This window comes from Metopolophium dirhodum, chromosome 6 (genome assembly GCF_019925205.1).
Source record: "Metopolophium dirhodum isolate CAU chromosome 6, ASM1992520v1, whole genome shotgun sequence".
NCBI classification, from domain to species: Eukaryota; Metazoa; Arthropoda; class Insecta; order Hemiptera; family Aphididae; genus Metopolophium; species Metopolophium dirhodum.
In genome coordinates this window covers 11,262,966-11,282,804 of record NC_083565.1, presented here as the reverse complement: position 1 = coordinate 11,282,804, position 19,839 = coordinate 11,262,966, and the positions used below count along the sequence as shown (strand labels likewise).

The following is a 19,839-nucleotide window of genomic DNA, read 5'->3' as shown; positions in this document are numbered from 1 at the left end:
AATGTAAAAATATATTTCTTTTAATAACATTTAATCATGTGAAAAAAATATTTTCATTAAAAAATTAAAACTTTTCAAAGCAACGAGTGGTTCATGATATAAAAGGATCACTTTGCTTATTTAATTTTACTGCTATAGTTTAAAAAAAAATTGATGTATGAAATATGAAATATTTTTTATCATTCTTTGTCTTTATATGGGTTGTAAACTTGTTGAAATGCTTAATGCTTTTATCATGTTTTAATAAAAGCATTTAATTAGCAAAAAGATTGATGTACGAAATATGAAATATTTTTTATCATTCTCTGTCTTTATATGGGTTGTAAACTTGTTGAAATGCTTAATGCTTTTAATGCTTTTATTAATGATAAAAGCATTAAGCATTTCAACAAGTTTACAACCCATATAAAGACAAAAATATAAAAATATTTCATATTTCATACATCAATTTTTTTTTAAACTATAGCGGTAAAATTAAATAAGCAAAGTGATCCTTTTATATCACTCATTGCTTTGAAAAGTTTTAATTTTTTAATGAAAATATTTTTTTGGAGTAAAATTACTTAATTAGGTAATAAGAAATTTTCTATTTAGACAAGGAGGCCTGCATAATTATTGAAAAATACAATATTATGTATATTCTGTAGTTTTAATTTTATAAGAAATTAAATTTAACAATAGAGAATATTCATGCCCTCATGGTCATCTATATTTTGAATCACACTATTTTTGAATAATTATTTATTTTTTGAAATTTATTTCCATATAAATGTAGCTTATTTTATACAAAAAAAATTGTTGTACAACAAGATTTTTATAGTTCATTATATTATAATATGTACCTACACTTTGCACATATTTTATTGTTTTTTAGCGCATAAACTTCCGACTTTCGAGCTCTGATAATAACCAATAATCACTAATTAAAATATTACATTTTATTTATATTTAATCAATATCATAAATACGACCTATATGTAATTGTGTCGTTGATAATAATCATGTTTCATAATAAAAATTACAAGAATGTACAGAAAATCTACAAACAATGCGCATAGGACATATATTAATAATATATTTGCTACTCGCAACTCGCAAGTACCTATAATATGTACTTACATTGTCACTTAGTTTGTACCAAGTTTTAAAATAATATAAATATAATAAGTACAGTGCACTGCATCACTGTTTATATGTGTACAACTATGACTAAATTAGTCAAACTATTTAAGTAGTAATACAAATACACTAAATATTTACTTACAACTAAAACTAGGTATTACCCGTTATTTCTCCAACAGTAGTCAGTAATATAAGTATAGGTAGCGTTTTTTTTATTCAATAAATAATTATTAAAATGTATATCATTATTGTTTTCCATCCTTCTTCCTCAATCCTCAACCAAATAAAATACATTCTAAACACTGCATGTAATAAATTTACCTTCTCAACTTCAAAGATTTACTGCAAATTATGAATTGTCTATACAAATTAATAACATATAAAATTAAAACCACTTTACGAGGAAAAAAATTTGGAGAAAGCTACTTCAAAATTAAAATTTAAAACAATTGCTAAGTTTGGCGGTATTAGTGTTTTTCATATCTTCTAGAGTATTTGGCAATACTGTCTTCTTTGTCTCGGGTAACATCAGAACCAAGCTTGAAACAAAGATACCAAGTGTCCCACACACTGTACTCGGAATATACCATGCCTTAGCTCCCTTTAAGTATACAAATATCGGTCAAAAATTGAAAACTTTCATTTTAAATAATTAAGTATCGTAATCATGCACGATTGTCAATTGTCATTATTTATATACCAATATTTCGACTATATATGGTGCAATAATAGATCCTATTTGAGAAAAAGTCAATAATATTCCGATACCAGTATTTCTGATTGTAGTTGGATATAATTCTGATACGTAGAGTACAATGGCTGAAAATAAGGCACTTACGAAAAATTTTCCAATTAAAGTCACGCATAATAAAATGTTTGCTTTTTCTAAGAACAAAAAAAATAAACACTAATTATTAATAAAATAATGGTTCCCAAAATTCATGTTTTAAATATATTTAATACCAAGTGGTATTGCCAATAATGTCAGTTGCAATATTCCTGATGCGAAAAAAAAGGATGAAACTGCTTTTTTGCGTCCAACATATAGAAATAAAGGAACAGTTAACGCGTATGATACACCTTCAACAACTCCGTTTAGCGCAACGTATATGTAACGATCAGCAGTTATATTATCCCCGTTCAATGCTAATTAATAACATAGACAAAATTAATTGGATTTCATGAAATAATGATTAAAGTACCTATTTCAGTAATTTATAATCAGTATTTATTTTTGAATATTTAAGATTATAATAAACAGATAAAATACGTTTATATTCTATACTGTCTATATATAAATTATAAATATATAATATAATATTCCAATCAGACTTACCAATAACGTAATACGATAAGCCACAAGATAATCCAAAAAATAAAGAAATAACTGTTTTTGCTGACAAGTCCGGCGTAGAAAACAATGACGAATATGCTGACAAGATCTCCGTAAATTTCCCATTACACTTTTTTGTCTACTTTGTTTGAAAAAAATATATTTATTTATAAAAGTAATCACAAAACATCTTACATAAAATATGAAAGATTAAAAAATATGAATAATATGTTATATGTATACCTATAGTAAAATATATAATTTATAAACAATAATGACCATTGTCACTTTAATACCATAGAGGCATAGTAGGTAGAACATTATACTATTAACAATTGTTTCTATAATTCTATGTTATACTCGTACAAGGTACTCGTTACTCATTTTTTCAAAATGTATTAACATTTTTTTTACATAATTTAACGTCATCACAAAGTAACATTTTTTGAAATTATTTATTAATCGTTTAAAGTCTTTGAGTGTTTTAATTTTTTGAACAACATCCTGCAATTTTAATTTAATTTTCCAAATCAGTCTTATTTCTAAGAATTTCAGTATAATATAAAAATCAAATTTCGGGCGATTATTTAATTAGTATAAATTATAATAAGTTATAGAACTTTATAAGCATTGAATTATTTTAGTTCTTGGATGATTAGAGGTTTGTTACACAGCAAAACATTAAATACTTATAAGTTTTAACTAATTTATGTTAATTAATAAAAATTAATTACTTTAATCCTTAATTTAAACAAATAGTAATTACTAATTGACTAACCTTACTAATTTCTACATTATCTTGGCCACCATTATCAATGTTTTTATGAACTGCTGCAGTTGGAACAAGTTTAGCCATTTCCACCCAAGCTTGTTTTGTTCTACCTTGGGACATTAACCATTTAGGAGATTCAGGTAAAAACCTAAAAAATGAATAAATATTTACTTTAATTATTGTTTATTATACAAACAATTAATAAATATCAATATATTCAAATATTTAAATTTACATATAAATAGTGAAATATTATGATGTAAAATTAAATAATTAAACTGTTAGTTATTACCAGCATTGTATCAACAATCCAAGTATGGGCAAAGACAATACTAAAAGCAACATTCTCCACGGCCGTACATAATAAGCAATAATTGATAACAAAATATAACCAATTGGATACGACATATTCATCAAAAGACAAAGTAAAGTACGAGTCTTACCACTTGTCAGCTCAGTTACTAAAGTTAACACAAAGTTTTGATTTTACCAACATAAAGAATTTTTTTTATTTTATTTTTTTTATATTATCCTTGTATGTTTTTTTTATTATTACATATTGTATACGATGATTCATAAATTCCAGATCCAGCTACACCTATCAAGAATCTCGCAATTAAAAATAATACATATGAATCAATCAAGGCAGCAGATGGTCCTGAAAATATGTAAATAAAAGCTGCCAAATTGAAAGCAAACTTCCTGCCATATACATCCGATATTGAACCAAATAAAAGTCCACCAACAAACTTTCCAAAAGCCATAGTGGCGTGAACATTGGACTTCATCGATACATCATCACAAACTAAATTCCACTAAAACATTATACAGATTAGTTCTAATAAAACAAAATTGTATAGTAAATGTTCTGGGATAATTATTAATTTTGAAGAAATATTTACATACTTCAGTTACAACAGATTCTCTGGTACTGTAACTATAATACTGACAAGGTTTAGAATCGGCAGTATCTAAATTATTCATTGACCAATTGTAACCATTTTTGGCAAATATTGAATAATTTTGATTATAATAAGAACATTCTTCAAGTTTTTTTGATGAATATTTTTGATGTCTAAAAAATAATATCAATAAATCATTTGCGCGTCTTTAAAAGTGCATGCATATTATTTTTTTAAAGGTACTCCGATACTTGTAGTGGCAGTATTATTTCATATTTTAAATTTATTGAAATTACGTAGTATACTGTATTAACTATATAACAGTTACCTAAGTGGTTTAAAATGTCTAGAAGGAGTTTATTTCAATAATTTGCCTTTGTAGACTTAAGTTTTTTAGAATTAGGTATAATAAAAAAATAAAAATCAATATCAAAAATAAAAAGAAATACCTACCTACCTATATTTTTTATACTTGAGTCATAAATTTAAACACGATTAGACAAAATATACATAATACATATATACATTTCATTATAAATAAATTTCGATACCCAAAAATTAAAGGTATCCTTTAGTGGCTAGCGCTCAGTATCTGTACCAGGTGTTAACAACGCACAGGTAGGCCAATTTAGAAACTGGCTAAGAGTTTAGCAATAGAAATAAAGGAACATTATTGCTAATTCAAATATTGTAGTGAAGTGAGGTGCTGGTTTAATTATACTATACAGTTGATCAACAATTTTTTTTTTTACTGATCTTTAGTTAGATTTTTTATGAGGATTATAATTATAAATGGAAGTACGATTGAAGGATGATGTACCTATCATGTATATTATTAAAATGTAATAGGCATATTGGGATTATAAATATTTATAATACTCGTAATACATATAGGTACGCATACTCTTCACTTCGGCCACTTTCCAATAATAGCCAATGGTAATTATTACCATTGGCTACCACGTATTGAGATTTAATCCATATGTATATAGTTGCAGAAATCTTTTAAAACAAATATCGATTATATACAATTGCATACAGCTATTATTGGCAGGCCCTTTGTAATTGTAGTCCTATAGTTTATCATGGTATTTTTCTGACTGGTACTTGTTTAATTACTTATCGGTTAACTATAACTTATAAAAAGTATCCTCATTTAGTCTTACGGCGTGGAAACATTAATGATCATCTGGTCGCTCCATCCTGCAGATTTCAGATCTGGTATATCACACCAGTATGAAGGTTTGTCGACTAGAAACACGTACGACGATATCTGGATAGCATTGAATATACCCGGTGTGCCGGTCATCAACAACAAGACGAAAACTTTCCATCGTTGTTTGGAGTAACTGTCAATGTATTGGTCTAGATCATCCATTATATACTGTATCAGTGCAGCTCACCGACCATATAGGTATATACTATATTATATAGTTATATAGGTACCATCAATGCACTTATATATGAGTCATCCGGTTGGATAAGATAAACACGATCGCAGGAAATTCTAGAGATTGTCGTGATCATCGAATGTTCATCGTCGTTTTTGTATGAAAAAAAAACCAAAAAATGTGGACCCGGTGCTAATACATAGAATATATAGATGTTTCATACGTTATATACGTTCTCTTCAGTCTTCACTATTACGCGGCACAACAAATTGAATTAATTGTTATCTTCTACTTAAAACTATGTATAATATAGAATGAACACGTAACTATACTGTTTAGATAGAGTAGGTGCCGTCTACTCTACTCACTGACCGAAAAACTACTGCAGCACTGCGCGCATAACATTCTAGATTCCTTGTAATAATGTTGTTTGTTAGCATAAAGTAATTAATTTACCTATACGTATAAATGAAACGTATAATACTTGTTCCCCATAAACTTAAATTTAATAATACGCACAATTTTATAAATTATACATATAATATTAATATACATTAATTTATACGTAAACAGGATGTAGTCTATTAAAATTCAAAATGTACATACGTGTACCTAAATCCATTTTAATTGAGCTATTACACATATACGATATACCTATACTTAATACATATATATATGTATATATATGGCTATATTACTGCGAAGAACCGTTTACGGTGGTACCTAGTCGTTTTTTAAGCTTGTAAACGTTTTACAATTACCATTGGCATTTGGCGCAAACAAGGAGGGGAGATCGTGTATGTAGATTGCAGACCCGGGTCTGAATATATAGGTCCTATATAGATATACTATACGTATTTGAGTATTAATCATATCAGGTGTATTTAACAACAACATTATATAGGCAGGTACGTATCTGTAGATTCCTCCCCTCAGCAAATTACTGGTTGCCCTAATATTTAATTAAAATAACTAACTCTATTTTGTAGGTTACAAAATATGAGTATAATTAAATATTTAGTTATATGTAGTTAGTTAGTGGTTATTAATTTATAATTATATTTATGTGGCATGATACAAAATATTACATTTACAGATTTACAACGATACAAGTGACTATACATAGATACACGAATCGTAACCAGAATAAAGAAGTTATCAGGCGCACCTCTTAGAGGAGGGCTAGGGGCATATGCCGCCACTACTCACTAGACTTCATAAACTACCTAGAAATAATAATTTCTTTCAAAAATCTGTATAGAAGTTCAGTGTTTATAAGTTATAATCATGGCCTACAAATTATACTATTGGATACATGTGTTTCCCTCTGTATAGGCTTAAGTGAGTAAATATAATCAAAAGTACAACTTTTGGACCAAAAGTTGCCCCCCCAACCTCCACCCTAGAAGATGAATAAAATCCACTACGAGAAGTTATACCTATACAGGATCAAGTTAATCTACTATCTATAGTCTATATAGAGTTCAAAGCAGTGTTAGGGGGATTCTAAACCGTGATTTTCTATTTTTGTCAAACACACGCGTGACATAGTATTTTAGATGTGTTTTTTGCCGAACATACCAATTGATCTAATGAAGTGATAAGAATTCTAAACACAGATTTGAATTTTTCGTCAAGTCTACTTGAAATCGACTTTCCCACATTTTTGATTTTTTGATTTTAACTTCTCAGAAAATTGAAATACGACAATTTTTAAATACTCTTTTTTAATATGACATTTTTAGGAATTTGGGGGATAATATCAAAAATGTGGGAAAGTCAATTTCAAGTAGACTTGACGACAAATTCAAATCTGTTTTCAGAATTCTTATCGCTTCATTAGATCAATTGGTATGTTTGGCAAAAAACACGTCTAAAATACTATATGTCACGCGTGTGTTAAACAAAAAGAAAATCGCGGTATCAAATCCCCTTAAATCCAGACAATTTTTTTACGAGGGGGAGTGCTCGATTTTTTTTTATTGGCCAATGGTCATACATTTTAGTATTATATGAATTATATTATTATCTATAATAGTTATTATAAATTACAATTAAGAAATTCTAAATTTAGGAACAATAACAGAACAAATTTTATCAAACACGATTAGATAAGTTCTAAATAATCGTAACGAGGTATCGTGCCTATGATTAATAAATATGTAATTTTGTTGACCATGGTGTTTGTCAGGGTGAATGAAATTTCAGGAGGGGCATTTGGCCACTTCCCTGGAGAGTATCTGGATTCAACACTGGTTCAGAATTTAGAATCTAAATAGTAGATATTATAGTAAATTTACTTCTATCATGAGTCAAAAGCCACGCGCTTCATCGAAATCAAAAAAAAAGTTGAAAGTTATAATACCGGTAAAAAGTGACATACAGAATAATTGAGTAAAAATTACATTTTAATAGTTTAAATATAGTTAATTAAATGTTTTCATACGTGGCTAAGCAAGCTCAACTAATTTCCTAATACTTACCCCGAAAAATTCCATTTTATACCGCATTATGTTTGTTGATTAGCACAATGGCATATAGCAAGGATCTCAAATCATGGCACGCAAAAAAATTTCGAGGGCACTCGAAAAATTAAAATATTTATAGTATATTATTATTTATTATATATATTATTTTTATTTTTAAACTACATTACAATGTTAATACTTTTTCAGTATCATTGACGTCTTTCAGAAAATATTAAAACAGTTTAAATTTGATCACGAATTTACGATAGTTTTTTCTTACAATATCGAATAATATGATATATAATATTTTTCATAATTTAATAGCACGCTCGAAAAAAAAAGGGTCGTAGCGTCAATAGTATATTGTGTGGCAAGGGCGGGAAGTGAGCTATTTCAGTCGAGGGCACTGAAATTGCCTTCCCGCACGAGCCACACATACCATTTTTTTGTCACGCCTCTGCGTCCATTGTTCGACTAAGATCTATGCAACAACCAGACTATACTACGAAAACAATATTTCACGAAAGAAACGATTTGGTTTTATTTATTTTAAGCGTCATATGCATGGAGTTTATAATATGAATATAAGATGTAACCAAAAGTTTTATGAGGGCCGTTGTATAGATTTTAGTGTCTGTTTGTTCAGAGAATACGCGTGATATCTGAGCTCAGTACTCTTGGGGATTTCCACTTTACCGCCCGGTACTTTTGGGGATTCCCGCTTTACCGCCCGCTGGACGGAAAAACGTCGTTTTCGAACGCTTCAACCGTCATCGAAACCTAAACTTTCGGTGCAGGCGTGACAAAAAATAATTTGCCATCCTTGGCGTATGGTGTTTAAAAATGTATTATGTGCTAAACAAGTGATTATTTTATAGAGGAACTCGTTCAAAATAAAAATATTCACGTTTTTGAAAATATTTTTCTCTTATATTATATCGATTCGTCGCACTAAACAACACTTTTGCTATCGTTCTTTAATTTGTTTTTAAATTTCGCTTCTTATCGATTTAGTAATTTGTGTATGAGTTGTATGGAGTATGACAGATGAACATTATGTAGTAATAGTAATTTATTAAATAAGTAAAGTGTAATAAAACTAAATAAAGTGTTATATAAATAATAACGAAAATCAATTGTTAACCTACTTGAAAATATTTTAAATACCTAGGTACTTATCAAAAGTATTTGAGTATTGATCAAATACAATATCTTCCAAATTATTAATTAGTATTAAATATATATTTTAAATACATTTTAAGTGTTAATATGCAGACATGCAGTATCTGAAAGTCTAGAAAAGTTTAAGCCATGATTTACGCGGTTACAAAGAATATTAGTTTCATATTCTGTGGTAGCAGTGGGAGGTATCTAGTATCTAATAAATTAATTTATTATCATTGTCGCTTATCAAATTTTCTTATCACAACCAAAACCCAAATGTAAACATCACCACCACGTGAGAAATTCAAATAATTTACATTTTTCATTTTTTCAACATCTCAACATTTATTTTGTTATAGTTTACATTTTGATTTAATATTTATTATACTATTAAATTATAAAATCGATTGTAATTTTTTCCATCATCAGTCATTATGAGTGGCAAAACAGATTCTGCTGCTAAAAAGCAGCCAGTACCAATCAATCGGACACCAGAAATTATTGAGTCTCGTTCAAAGTTACCGATTATTGGTGAAGAACAAGTCATTATGGAAGCAATCAGTGAAAATGATGTCATTATTGTTGTTGGTGAAACAGGAAGTGGAAAAACTACCCAAGTTCCTCAATTTTTATACGAAGCTGGCTATTCAAAGTAAATTCACTTTTATGTCAAATATAAATTCAATACCTAAATTTTGTAAATAAATAACATTAGATGTATCATAATATATATCATCAATCACCATTTAATTGAATAATTAACAAAAATTATGTATTATTTGTTTATTTTTAGTGGGAATAAAATGATTGGTGTCACAGAACCTAGACGTATTGCTGCAATATCTGTATCTCAACGAGTAGCTGAAGAGTTAAATGAATCAACTGATATTGTATCATATTTAATACGTTTTGAAGGAAATGCAGGAAGTAATACAAAAATAAAGTTTATGACTGATGGTGTATTGTTAAAAGAGATCCAAAATGTAAATTTGAATATTTATTATTCTAAAGTAATTCTAAACTAGTAACAAACATAATAAGATTTATGTTTATTTCAGGATTTTTTACTCAACAAATATTCAGCAATTATATTAGATGAGGCTCACGAGAGACGAGTGTTTTCTGATATATTGATTGGTATCTTATCCCGTATTGTTCGCCTGCGTCAAAAAAGGTCTAGTCCATTGAAGTTAATCATTATGTCTGCTACACTTAAAGTTGATGATTTTTCTAAAAACCAAAAACTGTTTCTTCAACCACCTCCTATTATTGAAGTAAATATTCAAAAAATTAATAAGTTGTTTAATATACATTTTAAATTTAACTATTTTGAAATGTTAATATAGCTGAGTTCAAGACAGTTTCCAGTGACAGTTCATTTCAACAAGAGAACCCCACATGACTATTTAGCTGAAGCTTATAACAAAATTTATAAAATCCATTCCAATTTACCAGCTGGTGCTATTTTAGTGTTCTTAACTGGTATATCTTAATATAATATTATGTTATTTGGTTAAATTGCAATTGAATTCTACATCATTTTAATTAGTTTTTTTTCTGGTATATCTTTTGATCTCTTAAAAGAAATTGGCCGTATAATATCTCCATAAGTTGTTTTGTAGCAAATTAAAGAATATTTTTAATTTTTGATTGAGCTCTAAAACCATAAAAATAGGAGCTGCTCTAATATTTGTGTTTTGTCATTTTGAATACAATTCAAAAAGTTAAAAAGTTTGACTCATCACCAAAACATTTAGCTTCAAAAATCACATTTTGAAAATAAAAGTTGGGGAGCTAAACTGCATTTGTTTCTTTATTTGCTATCATTTTTTTACATAAATAATTGAGTTTAAAAAAATATATGATACATATTTTATTTCCAGGCAAATTAGAAGTAAAACAATTGGTATCAAAGCTTCGTAAAGCATTTCCATATCGAGAAACAGATTCTAAAATAAGTTCAAATACCAAATGTAAACAAAATATAAAAAAAGAAATTGGAAAACCTTTGCCTGATATTAATTTAGATGATTATGATATTGAAATGCATTCAGAAGATGAGTTAATTCTTTCTGATAACTCAAGTAACGATGACGATGATGAAGATGAAGTTCCAAGTAAAATTATGAAATTTAGTTCTACACCACTTTGGGTGCTTCCTCTCTATTCAATGTTACCTGCCCATAAACAATCAAAGGTTAATTAACTTATTTACTGTTACATTAAAAAAAAATTATTTTAAGATTATATATTTTATATTTTTTTTAGATATTTGAACCTCCTCCTTCAGGTTGTCGCATGTGTGTTGTGAGTACAAACGTAGCAGAACTCTCTTTAACTATACCCAATGTTAAATATGTTGTTGACTGTGGAAAAACTAAAGTTCGAGAATATGATCCATTGACAAGTGTTTCGAGATTTTCAGTTGTTTGGGAAAGTAAAGCTTCAGCAAATCAAAGAGCTGGAAGAGCTGGAAGAACGTCTCCTGGACACTGTTATCGGTATGTATATAGTTTTTAAATAGATAATATGTTATTACATATTTATTTTTATTTCCCTTACAAGGACATCACAACAAGACAAAATTATTTTGTTATATTACAAATTTTGTAAAGTATATTGTTTGTTTTTATCTGATAGTTTATTTTCATCTGCTCTATTCAATGATGAGTTTCCAGAATGGAATTTACCAGAAATTCAAACCACTCCTATTGATAATGTTATTTTACAAATGAAATCAATGAAAATTGATAAAATTACTAGTTTTCCATTTCCTACACCACCAGATAATCAGACCATTTTAGAAGCAGAAAAAAGATTAGTTACACTTGGTGCTTTAGAAGTAGACAGAAACGTTGCTGGTAAACACAATACATTTAATATTTGTTTAACCATTCAATAAGTAATTGTCAAAAAATATGTTTAGAAATTAACAATATTACACCTCTGGGAAAGAGTATGGCAGCTTTTCCATTATCGCCTCACTATGCCAAGATGCTGTGTTTGAGTAAAGACCGCAGTTTATTACAGTATATGTTGTTCATAATTTCTGCTATGTCTGTTCAAGAATATTTACCTGGTGACAATGTTGATGCTTGGAAAAAAACCAAACTTTCATGGGCAAACAAGGGCGAATTTTTACTCTTAGGTAAAAACTAATGATAAAAAATAGTTATCTATTAAAAACTTGTTTTAGTAAAATATATATGGTATTTATGCTCCATAAAAATTATAATAATAATAATCAATATTATTATTGTTATACAATATTGCCACTTATTATTATAAGTAATAGGCCGGGCGCATACCAATACAGTGAAAAAAAAACTGTTACGACTCAATGCGCATATAACAGGGCTGTCTATTTCGCACTGAGTTGGTGTGTACCTGGCCATAGAGTTAAACAGTTGAATTTAAAATCTTTACTCAATATTATTTTACTATATTTATGTATGTATTAATTATATAAACATAAAATATCAACATTGTATACTTTCTAATTATTTTTTTTTTACAATATCTAGGTGATCTAATGGTAATACTACGATCTATGGGTGGTGCAAGCCATGCAATGAAAAAATCAGGTTTAGGAGGTTTGCAAGAATATTGCACCAAAACAGGGTTACATCAAAAATCAATTTTGGAAGCTTGGAAATTAAACAATCAATTAATTAATCAACTCAACATAAATGTGCCATCATTAAAATTAAATACTGATTTAGACATGACACCGCCCACACCGATACAAGTATGACAAGTAATAAATTTTCTCTAGATTTACAATAGTACAACATTAACTGTATCTAGGTGAAACAAATACGACAAATTGTATTAGCTGGAATGTTGGATAGAGTTGCAAGGCGATTAACTACCAACGAATTAAATAGAAATGGCATAAGACCAAATAAAGCTGCTTACTACGCATCAAATTTAACAGCAATAGTGTACATACACAACAGTAGTGTATTAAAAAGAAGTAAACCAGAATGGTTAGTTTATCAAGAGATATTTGAAGTACAAGACAAAATGTATATTAAAGGTATACAAAAAATAATAATAATATATTTTTAATTTAACCAGGATTTTCTTTTAACTTAAATGCTTATACAAAATGAGATTTAGCATTTATTAATTTATAACAATTAATTTATTAAGGTCTCACTGCAATTGAACCAGAATGGTTACCTGTGTATGCTAATAGATTATGTAAAACATTAAAAGTATTGGACGATCCTATGCCTAGTTATAATGAAGAAACTGGGAAAATGTTCTGTACAGTTAATGCGACTTATGGTAATTTAATTTACGAGTTTTTATCTGAACACTGCAATCTAATATTAGAATTGAAATTCAACTTTTTCCAGGTCAAGCTGGATGGTCATTACCACAAGCTGAAATTGAATTTCCTGACATTGAACAAAAATACTGTTGGTTAGCATTTTTTATACTGAGTGGAAAAGTATTTCCACAGTTGGAAGATTTTAGACAACATTTGTTATCTAAACCTGATCTCATCGTAAAACCTTGGCTAAAATTGTAATTACATATTATTCCATGTTATATAAACAGTTGTATTATTTTATATTTTATATTTTTTAGCTTAAAAGAATCATTTTATTTGCTTACTCAAACATTGAACAAAAACCATGATGATTCGGCAAAAAAAATTAAAGAACATTGGTTAAAAAAGCCAACATGTAAATTTTTATTTATTAAATAATAATTATTTTAGATGTTGACAACATTTTTTTTTTGTTTTTATAGATTTATTGGAAGAATATTTAATATGGTTACCACAAGCAGCACATAAAGAAGTAAAATTAATATGGCCACCATCATGAAATAGTTACTGATTTTCTGCAGAATGATTTAAGTATTATTATACAATTTCATCTTCGTCCAGTTCAGAACCAACATCTTCATCAACAGTCATTTCATCTGAGCTCCCATTTTCTTCAATAGACTGCTTAGGTGTTCGACATTTTTTCTAGAATTTTATATTTTTTTATTACTGTTTGTTTTAAAACGATTATTATATAATATAAAATGAACATAATAAATTGTTACTTTTTCTTTTAATGCATTTCTCAATCCACTCGTTTGTGTTTGACTTATAGATGTCATCAAAGACAATGAAGGTGCTGAAAGTTCAAGACTCTTCAATTCATTTAACATTTTAGACCTCTGAAAAATTAATAAAAATAACAATAAAACTTGTTATGAAACATAACAAAATACATAATCTAGTATATTATATTCCTAATGAGTTTGGAAAAACTGCACGGCCTTAGAACGGTAGAGGTTGCTGTGATAGGAAAGTAGTCTACAGTGCACCGACAGCAGCCAACAAGACTGCGCATGAGTAAATGCGGCGCATTTCCATCGTAATTTTTTTTCTATACTTATTTGGAATAGAGTATGGGTAATAATAATAAAATTAAAAAAATATTACCTTTTGGCTCTTTTGTTTTTTTTCTATAATTTTTTGAAGTGCTTTTCTTTTTCTACTTGTCAATTTTTTTTTCTTTATAGCATCTGTATCTGTTTGGTTGGCATTTTTTTTAGACTTATTTTTCTATAAATTGGCATACAAAATATATTATTCTTGTTATTATAACATAGTATAAAGAAACAATATACACTAAAATTCAAAATTTCTTGCCCAATTTCCCAAAAGCAATAGTAAATCTTAATTTTTAGGTATTGGGTGTCAAGAAGACTAATCTATACCTAATAAAATATAATTTAACATGGTGTAATATTATGCATGCATTATGAACAAAAAAAACATTGAACGATGCTTATGTGACTAAGTAATGAATAATAATAATTAGGTATTTGTAAATTTTATTGTAGTACATACCGCCATTAAATTTTTATTTTTCCACAGAAATCAGACTGTTAATTATATTGTTGAGAAAATATGAAATTTTATGACAAAACGTATAATTGGTAGCACAGTCCAATTTTTTAAATGACTTATTGATTCTATAGAAATTATTTCAACACAAGGATTACATAAATTTTAATTATTTAATTAAAACTACGATGGATTGGTCATATTATTATAAACGGAAATTAAAAACAAAACAAAAGCTCTAAACTATACGAAAAATATTCTGAATTCACTTTTCATTTATTAATTCAATTTTATTCTACGGTTAATAATACTTGATGACAATTATCTGCTCTAGGTAGAGTCCTGTTGTAATTTGCAGCTAAACCCTAAACTATAGTCTACTGCCAACACTGCCATGTGCGATGGGCCCATGTAATGATAACAGATAAAACGGCATTACAAATTTGATAACCGGACAACCGGCAAACATGGTTTGTGAATGCCGGTAACTACCGCGTTCCCGTGATAATGATTGCGATATTTTCATTGGTTCCATCCGCCGCACCACCATGATTAATTGGACCAAATAAAAATCGAGGCACGTCATAAAAACTCGATACCTTAATACCTAATTATTAATTATTAATCAAAAATCATAATATGATGTAATGAAAATTTGGAACATTCCGATTCCAAAATACCGAAATAGAGGAATGGACAATGAACCAATGGTCTGCCTACTGTCAAATGTAAAAAATATTCTATATAATATATTAGGCATCTGCACCTAATAATATGTGTTCAAATCTTGTTATTACTCATGAATCATAAGATATTTTGTGACGCGTTATTACCGATCGTGCCTCGTCGAAGGCACTGAATATCGATAGTCTTTATTCTTTGCACCCACCGTGTATAAGTGGCATTGTATTTACTAATAAGCTACTATAAAAAAATAATAGCTGTCATAAATTATAAAATCGTGTAAATGGCTCTAACAGCGGCCATTGGGCCACAGATATAATAGACACTGTGTCTGCACCGTGAACAATGAACCAAGATAATATTATATGATATTATGACGTGATATTTTATGGTTTGCTTTGCACTGTAGGAGGAATGGAGATTGTTGATGTATAGAATTATATTTAAAATTTTACCATAGAAAATATCATTCATATATTAATTTATTTTGAACCACGCGGTGCGGACTTTATAGAAAAAAAAAACATACAATGTATAATATGATCACAAATCACAATATGTATTTGTATACAATGTATAAGGTGCGGACAGTGGACAGTGTCCACCAGGCAGCGCCACGGAAGACACTGTCGCACCGGACTATCACTTTGCGTTCGCGTTGGCCTTGGCATCCAGGCATTCGTAATCGAAACCGCAGTTCACGAGTACACTTCGTAGTTCGTACTTTTGACTTCGTCGCTCATCTGTCATTCCAAGTTGGCAACTGTTAGTACCAAAGACCTCACATCAACCTCACTACCGGTCACGAATCAGTAACATAAAAAAGTACTGTAGCCATTTTCGTTGAACGGTAAAGTACACAGACACATAGTTTTACCATTTACATTATACATGCGTAATCGTAAATAACTGCGTGAAACCCATTTACTCATCGTATTATATTATCTCTTACCTATTAAATTATTTTACCGACCTTTTTTTCAACCATGTTTTGTTCTATTGGGGCGTTACAGAAGACAGTGACTGCAGTCCCGTCCGCCGTACTCGGCACAATCACCAACCGTCTGTTAAGCATCAGCCCGAATTCCAAAATGCCCGTCAAAGTGAGGCCCATTTAAATAATTCAAAAGCGTTCATTTTTTAACGTCATATTATTCGATTTTGACAGGTCGGAGATACCGTACCCAGCATAGATTTGTTCGAAAACACACCCGCCACAAAAGTTAACATTTCGGAACTGTGCAGTGGAAAAACTGTTATACTTTTCGCCGTTCCCGGAGCATTCACTCCAGGCTGCTCAAAGGTAAATTCTTACATTTTTTTTTTTACCAATATATTCATAGAATTTGAGATTACCATTTAATCATTGTACCATTGAATGTATTTAGACGCATTTGCCTGGCTATGTGAACACTGCTGATGACATGAAAAGTAAAGGTGTGGATGAGATTGTCTGTGTTTCCGTGAATGATGCGTTTGTCATGGCAGCTTGGGCTCAAGATCAAAAAGCAGAGGGCAAAGTAATTTTTATAAATTATCTTTATTATTCGATATACCTTATATGCGTGTCTATTAGAGATCAGCATGAGTAAATCCAGCTCCCTGGGTTAGGGTTCCTGGTTTGGACTGGCCCAGTCCATAAAAAGAATATTTATGGTTATTTATGGTTGTACCGGGTCGATCTAAAATAAAACGTTCATTGTAAATTGTCCAATATTACAAGTACAATAGTGAATGTCTACTTTTGAACAATTTTTGGTTTGGGTTTTCATTTATTTTTAGTGAAACTATTTTTTTTTCTCAGGAAACAGTTATTGTAGACGACATTCTATGCTAATATTATAGCTATACACACAATTATTAACTTGTCAAATGTATTTTATTTTCATAATTTTATCAAAAGAAAAATTAATTACTATTTACTTGGTAAATGGTTTATCATCTGGTTGAGTTGGACAGATGAAAAAATGTAGACCGGGCGAGTACAAATCTTTAATTTAAATTTTGAGACAAAAAAACAGCCAATACTGAACTTTAGTAACTATTTTATGATTATTTTTCTTAAAATTATTTGTGTTGTTTAGATAGTATTGACAAGTTCAGTAAAAAATTGTTTCAAAACACTATTTTCATCATTATATTACATTTAAATATTTTAAGCTTGTATATTTATTTGTATCTATTAAGAAATGTTTAAATGACGGAGTTCAAAAATAAATCTTAATTTAGATTTCAGATTGAATATAATAATTATTTCCCCAGCTGTAGAGTTCAAAACAATAAATAACTTGTAAATTAAGATAATAATATTATTAATATTTTAGTTTTAAAGAAAATCAATTAAATTTAGTTTAAAATTTCCTATATCACATAATAATTTAAACTTTGCTATTTTATATATTGTTTTTAAGGTATGGCTGTATTAATTACCAAATCTGATTAAAGTTTGACCTTTAAACATAAGTATAATTAGCAAAAAAAAATACAAATCATTAAAATTTTTTCAAATAATTCATACAAACATGTTTAAAAATATCTTGCAATTACTAACTCAAAAGTTCCGTTATTTTTTTTCTTGATTTAGATTGCAGATTATTTATTATTTAGTAGCATATAATATGTAGATTGTGGGGTTAGGTTAAATATTGATTATTCAATTCACCAGTCACATCTACTTATATATTTATATTATAATCAATAGTTTGATAGTTACAAAAGTTACTTCGTTGAAAAATATAATTTATTTAAGGTTACCCCACATGATCTAAAAAAAAAAAAACTGGAAATAAATGGTGACAGGTTATCTTTATTTGCATTTATTAATTCCTAATATAAATTGAATATAGAAAATACATCTTGAAAAATAACCAGATAAGAACATCAGTACCCCATTTGTATCATACAGATGTATAAAAATATTTATATAATTACTGATTTTGTATTAATTTATTTTAGGTTCGATTATTAGCTGATCCCAATGCAGAACTCACAAATGCATTTGATTTGGCCATTAACTTGCCACCATTGGGCGGCACTCGTTCCAAGAGATACTCAATGTTAATCAAAGATGGTAAAGTGGAACAATTAAATGTTGAGCCAGATAACACTGGATTGTCTTGTTCTTTAGCTAATAAAATTGTTTTGTAAACTTTTCATTTTTTTATTTTATACATTTTTTTTTCAAAATTAATTTTTATGAATCAATTACTAAATATAGTGCTTTAACAAGATATGTACTAATTTTTATGCAAAAATTATAGATCTATATTATTTAAATTTCAAATATTGTGTTATTTTTTAACATGTTATCCCAAATTACTATTTATTTGTAATGAATCACTATAATTTAAATTAAAGGTTACTTTATTTAAAACCCTGGGTCCGTATGCAGTCAATTTGTGTGTCACATAATGTAAACAAGAGTAGTAAAAATGATAATATGAATTTTATATTTTTATATTTTTTATACAAACAATAAGTTTCTTCTTAGTATCTTAGGTGGATTATAACTTAAGCAGTAGAATAACTCTTATGATCACATATTATATCACAAAAAAACATATTTATTTATTTAATGATCAATAAACATCATTTAAAGATTTATCCTCCCACCATTCTAATTTTAATTTTATCCTTTTTTAACCATATAATAGGTTTTATGATTTAACTATTATTATTATATGTTCAATGTTTATGTAAATATAAAACTGATTATTAAAAAAAAAAAAAAAAAATCCAATAACACATTACGTAATAATTATACTTGTGCATGGTTTTTGATTTTTAAATATAATAGTTATTGAATAAAATAATGTATACTATGTTTAAATTAGTTGATACAATCGCAAATTATTAGTTTTTGTTTTAAATTTTTAAATTGACAATGTATTATATTATATTTAATGAGCTATTGGACAAGATTTCTAACAGGCTACAAATGTTTTTAATTGCAAACTAAAAATTTTATAAATATAATCCAAAACCAAAACAAGTATATTATGTATAATTCAGAAAGGTTATTAGGTTCTTATTTTACTTTTATTTAATCAATGTTAATTGGTTGTACAGCAATACTAATAAAATATAAATTAAAATTATTGAAGTTAATTTTATCTGATCAGTGATCACAGTAAATAAAATAAC

At 28.2% G+C, this 19,839-nt stretch overlaps 4 protein-coding genes across 8 annotated transcripts; 2 read left to right on the top strand and 2 right to left on the bottom strand.

The window, feature by feature from the left end:
- Window positions 1-923: 923 nt before the first annotated feature.
- Window positions 924-5,908, bottom strand: LOC132947201 (organic cation transporter protein-like). 3 transcript variants are annotated; one of them, XM_061017434.1, is made up of 11 exons: window positions 5,744-5,897; window positions 5,576-5,636; window positions 5,296-5,494; window positions 4,134-4,302; window positions 3,784-4,042; window positions 3,520-3,688; window positions 3,234-3,375; window positions 2,459-2,594; window positions 2,086-2,268; window positions 1,823-2,007; window positions 924-1,723 (listed from the first exon to the last, which is right to left on the bottom strand). In XM_061017434.1, exons 3-11 carry the CDS (start codon window positions 5,436-5,438, stop codon window positions 1,556-1,558), a joined length of 1,554 nt encoding a protein of 517 aa, XP_060873417.1. In that variant the 5' UTR covers window positions 5,439-5,494; window positions 5,576-5,636; window positions 5,744-5,897; the 3' UTR covers window positions 924-1,555. The 3 variants fall into 3 exon arrangements, with proteins under 3 accessions (XP_060873417.1, XP_060873416.1, XP_060873415.1); XM_061017433.1 differs by having other exon boundaries at window positions 5,296-5,636; XM_061017432.1 differs by having other exon boundaries at window positions 5,296-5,908.
- A 3,521-nt stretch (window positions 5,909-9,429) lies between these two features.
- On the top strand, window positions 9,430-14,231 carry LOC132947197 (probable ATP-dependent RNA helicase kurz). Its single transcript, XM_061017424.1, has 14 exons — window positions 9,430-9,804; window positions 9,946-10,135; window positions 10,211-10,426; window positions 10,499-10,634; window positions 11,036-11,349; window positions 11,421-11,653; window positions 11,793-12,013; window positions 12,079-12,300; window positions 12,677-12,900; window positions 12,960-13,191; window positions 13,308-13,445; window positions 13,517-13,688; window positions 13,752-13,849; window positions 13,917-14,231. The coding sequence occupies exons 1-14, from the start codon at window positions 9,587-9,589 to the stop codon at window positions 13,991-13,993; spliced, it is 2,691 nt and encodes an 896-aa protein (XP_060873407.1). The 5' UTR covers window positions 9,430-9,586; the 3' UTR covers window positions 13,994-14,231.
- Window positions 13,834-15,414, bottom strand: LOC132947203 (uncharacterized). Its single transcript, XM_061017438.1, has 4 exons — window positions 15,016-15,414; window positions 14,605-14,727; window positions 14,220-14,336; window positions 13,834-14,139 (listed from the first exon to the last, which is right to left on the bottom strand). Exons 1-4 carry the CDS (start codon window positions 15,019-15,021, stop codon window positions 14,032-14,034), a joined length of 354 nt encoding a protein of 117 aa, XP_060873421.1. The 5' UTR covers window positions 15,022-15,414; the 3' UTR covers window positions 13,834-14,031.
- Window positions 15,415-16,345: 931 nt separating this feature from the next.
- Window positions 16,346-18,979, top strand: LOC132947202 (peroxiredoxin-5, mitochondrial). Of its 3 annotated transcripts, none has more exons than XM_061017437.1 (5): window positions 16,346-16,521; window positions 16,710-16,799; window positions 16,865-16,999; window positions 17,085-17,216; window positions 18,652-18,979. In XM_061017437.1, the coding sequence occupies exons 2-5, from the start codon at window positions 16,788-16,790 to the stop codon at window positions 18,841-18,843; spliced, it is 471 nt and encodes a 156-aa protein (XP_060873420.1). In that variant the 5' UTR covers window positions 16,346-16,521; window positions 16,710-16,787; the 3' UTR covers window positions 18,844-18,979. The 3 variants fall into 3 exon arrangements, with proteins under 3 accessions (XP_060873420.1, XP_060873419.1, XP_060873418.1); XM_061017436.1 differs by having other exon boundaries at window positions 16,348-16,546; XM_061017435.1 differs by lacking the exon at window positions 16,346-16,521 and having other exon boundaries at window positions 16,560-16,799.
- The last annotated feature ends 860 nt before the right edge of the window (window positions 18,980-19,839 follow it).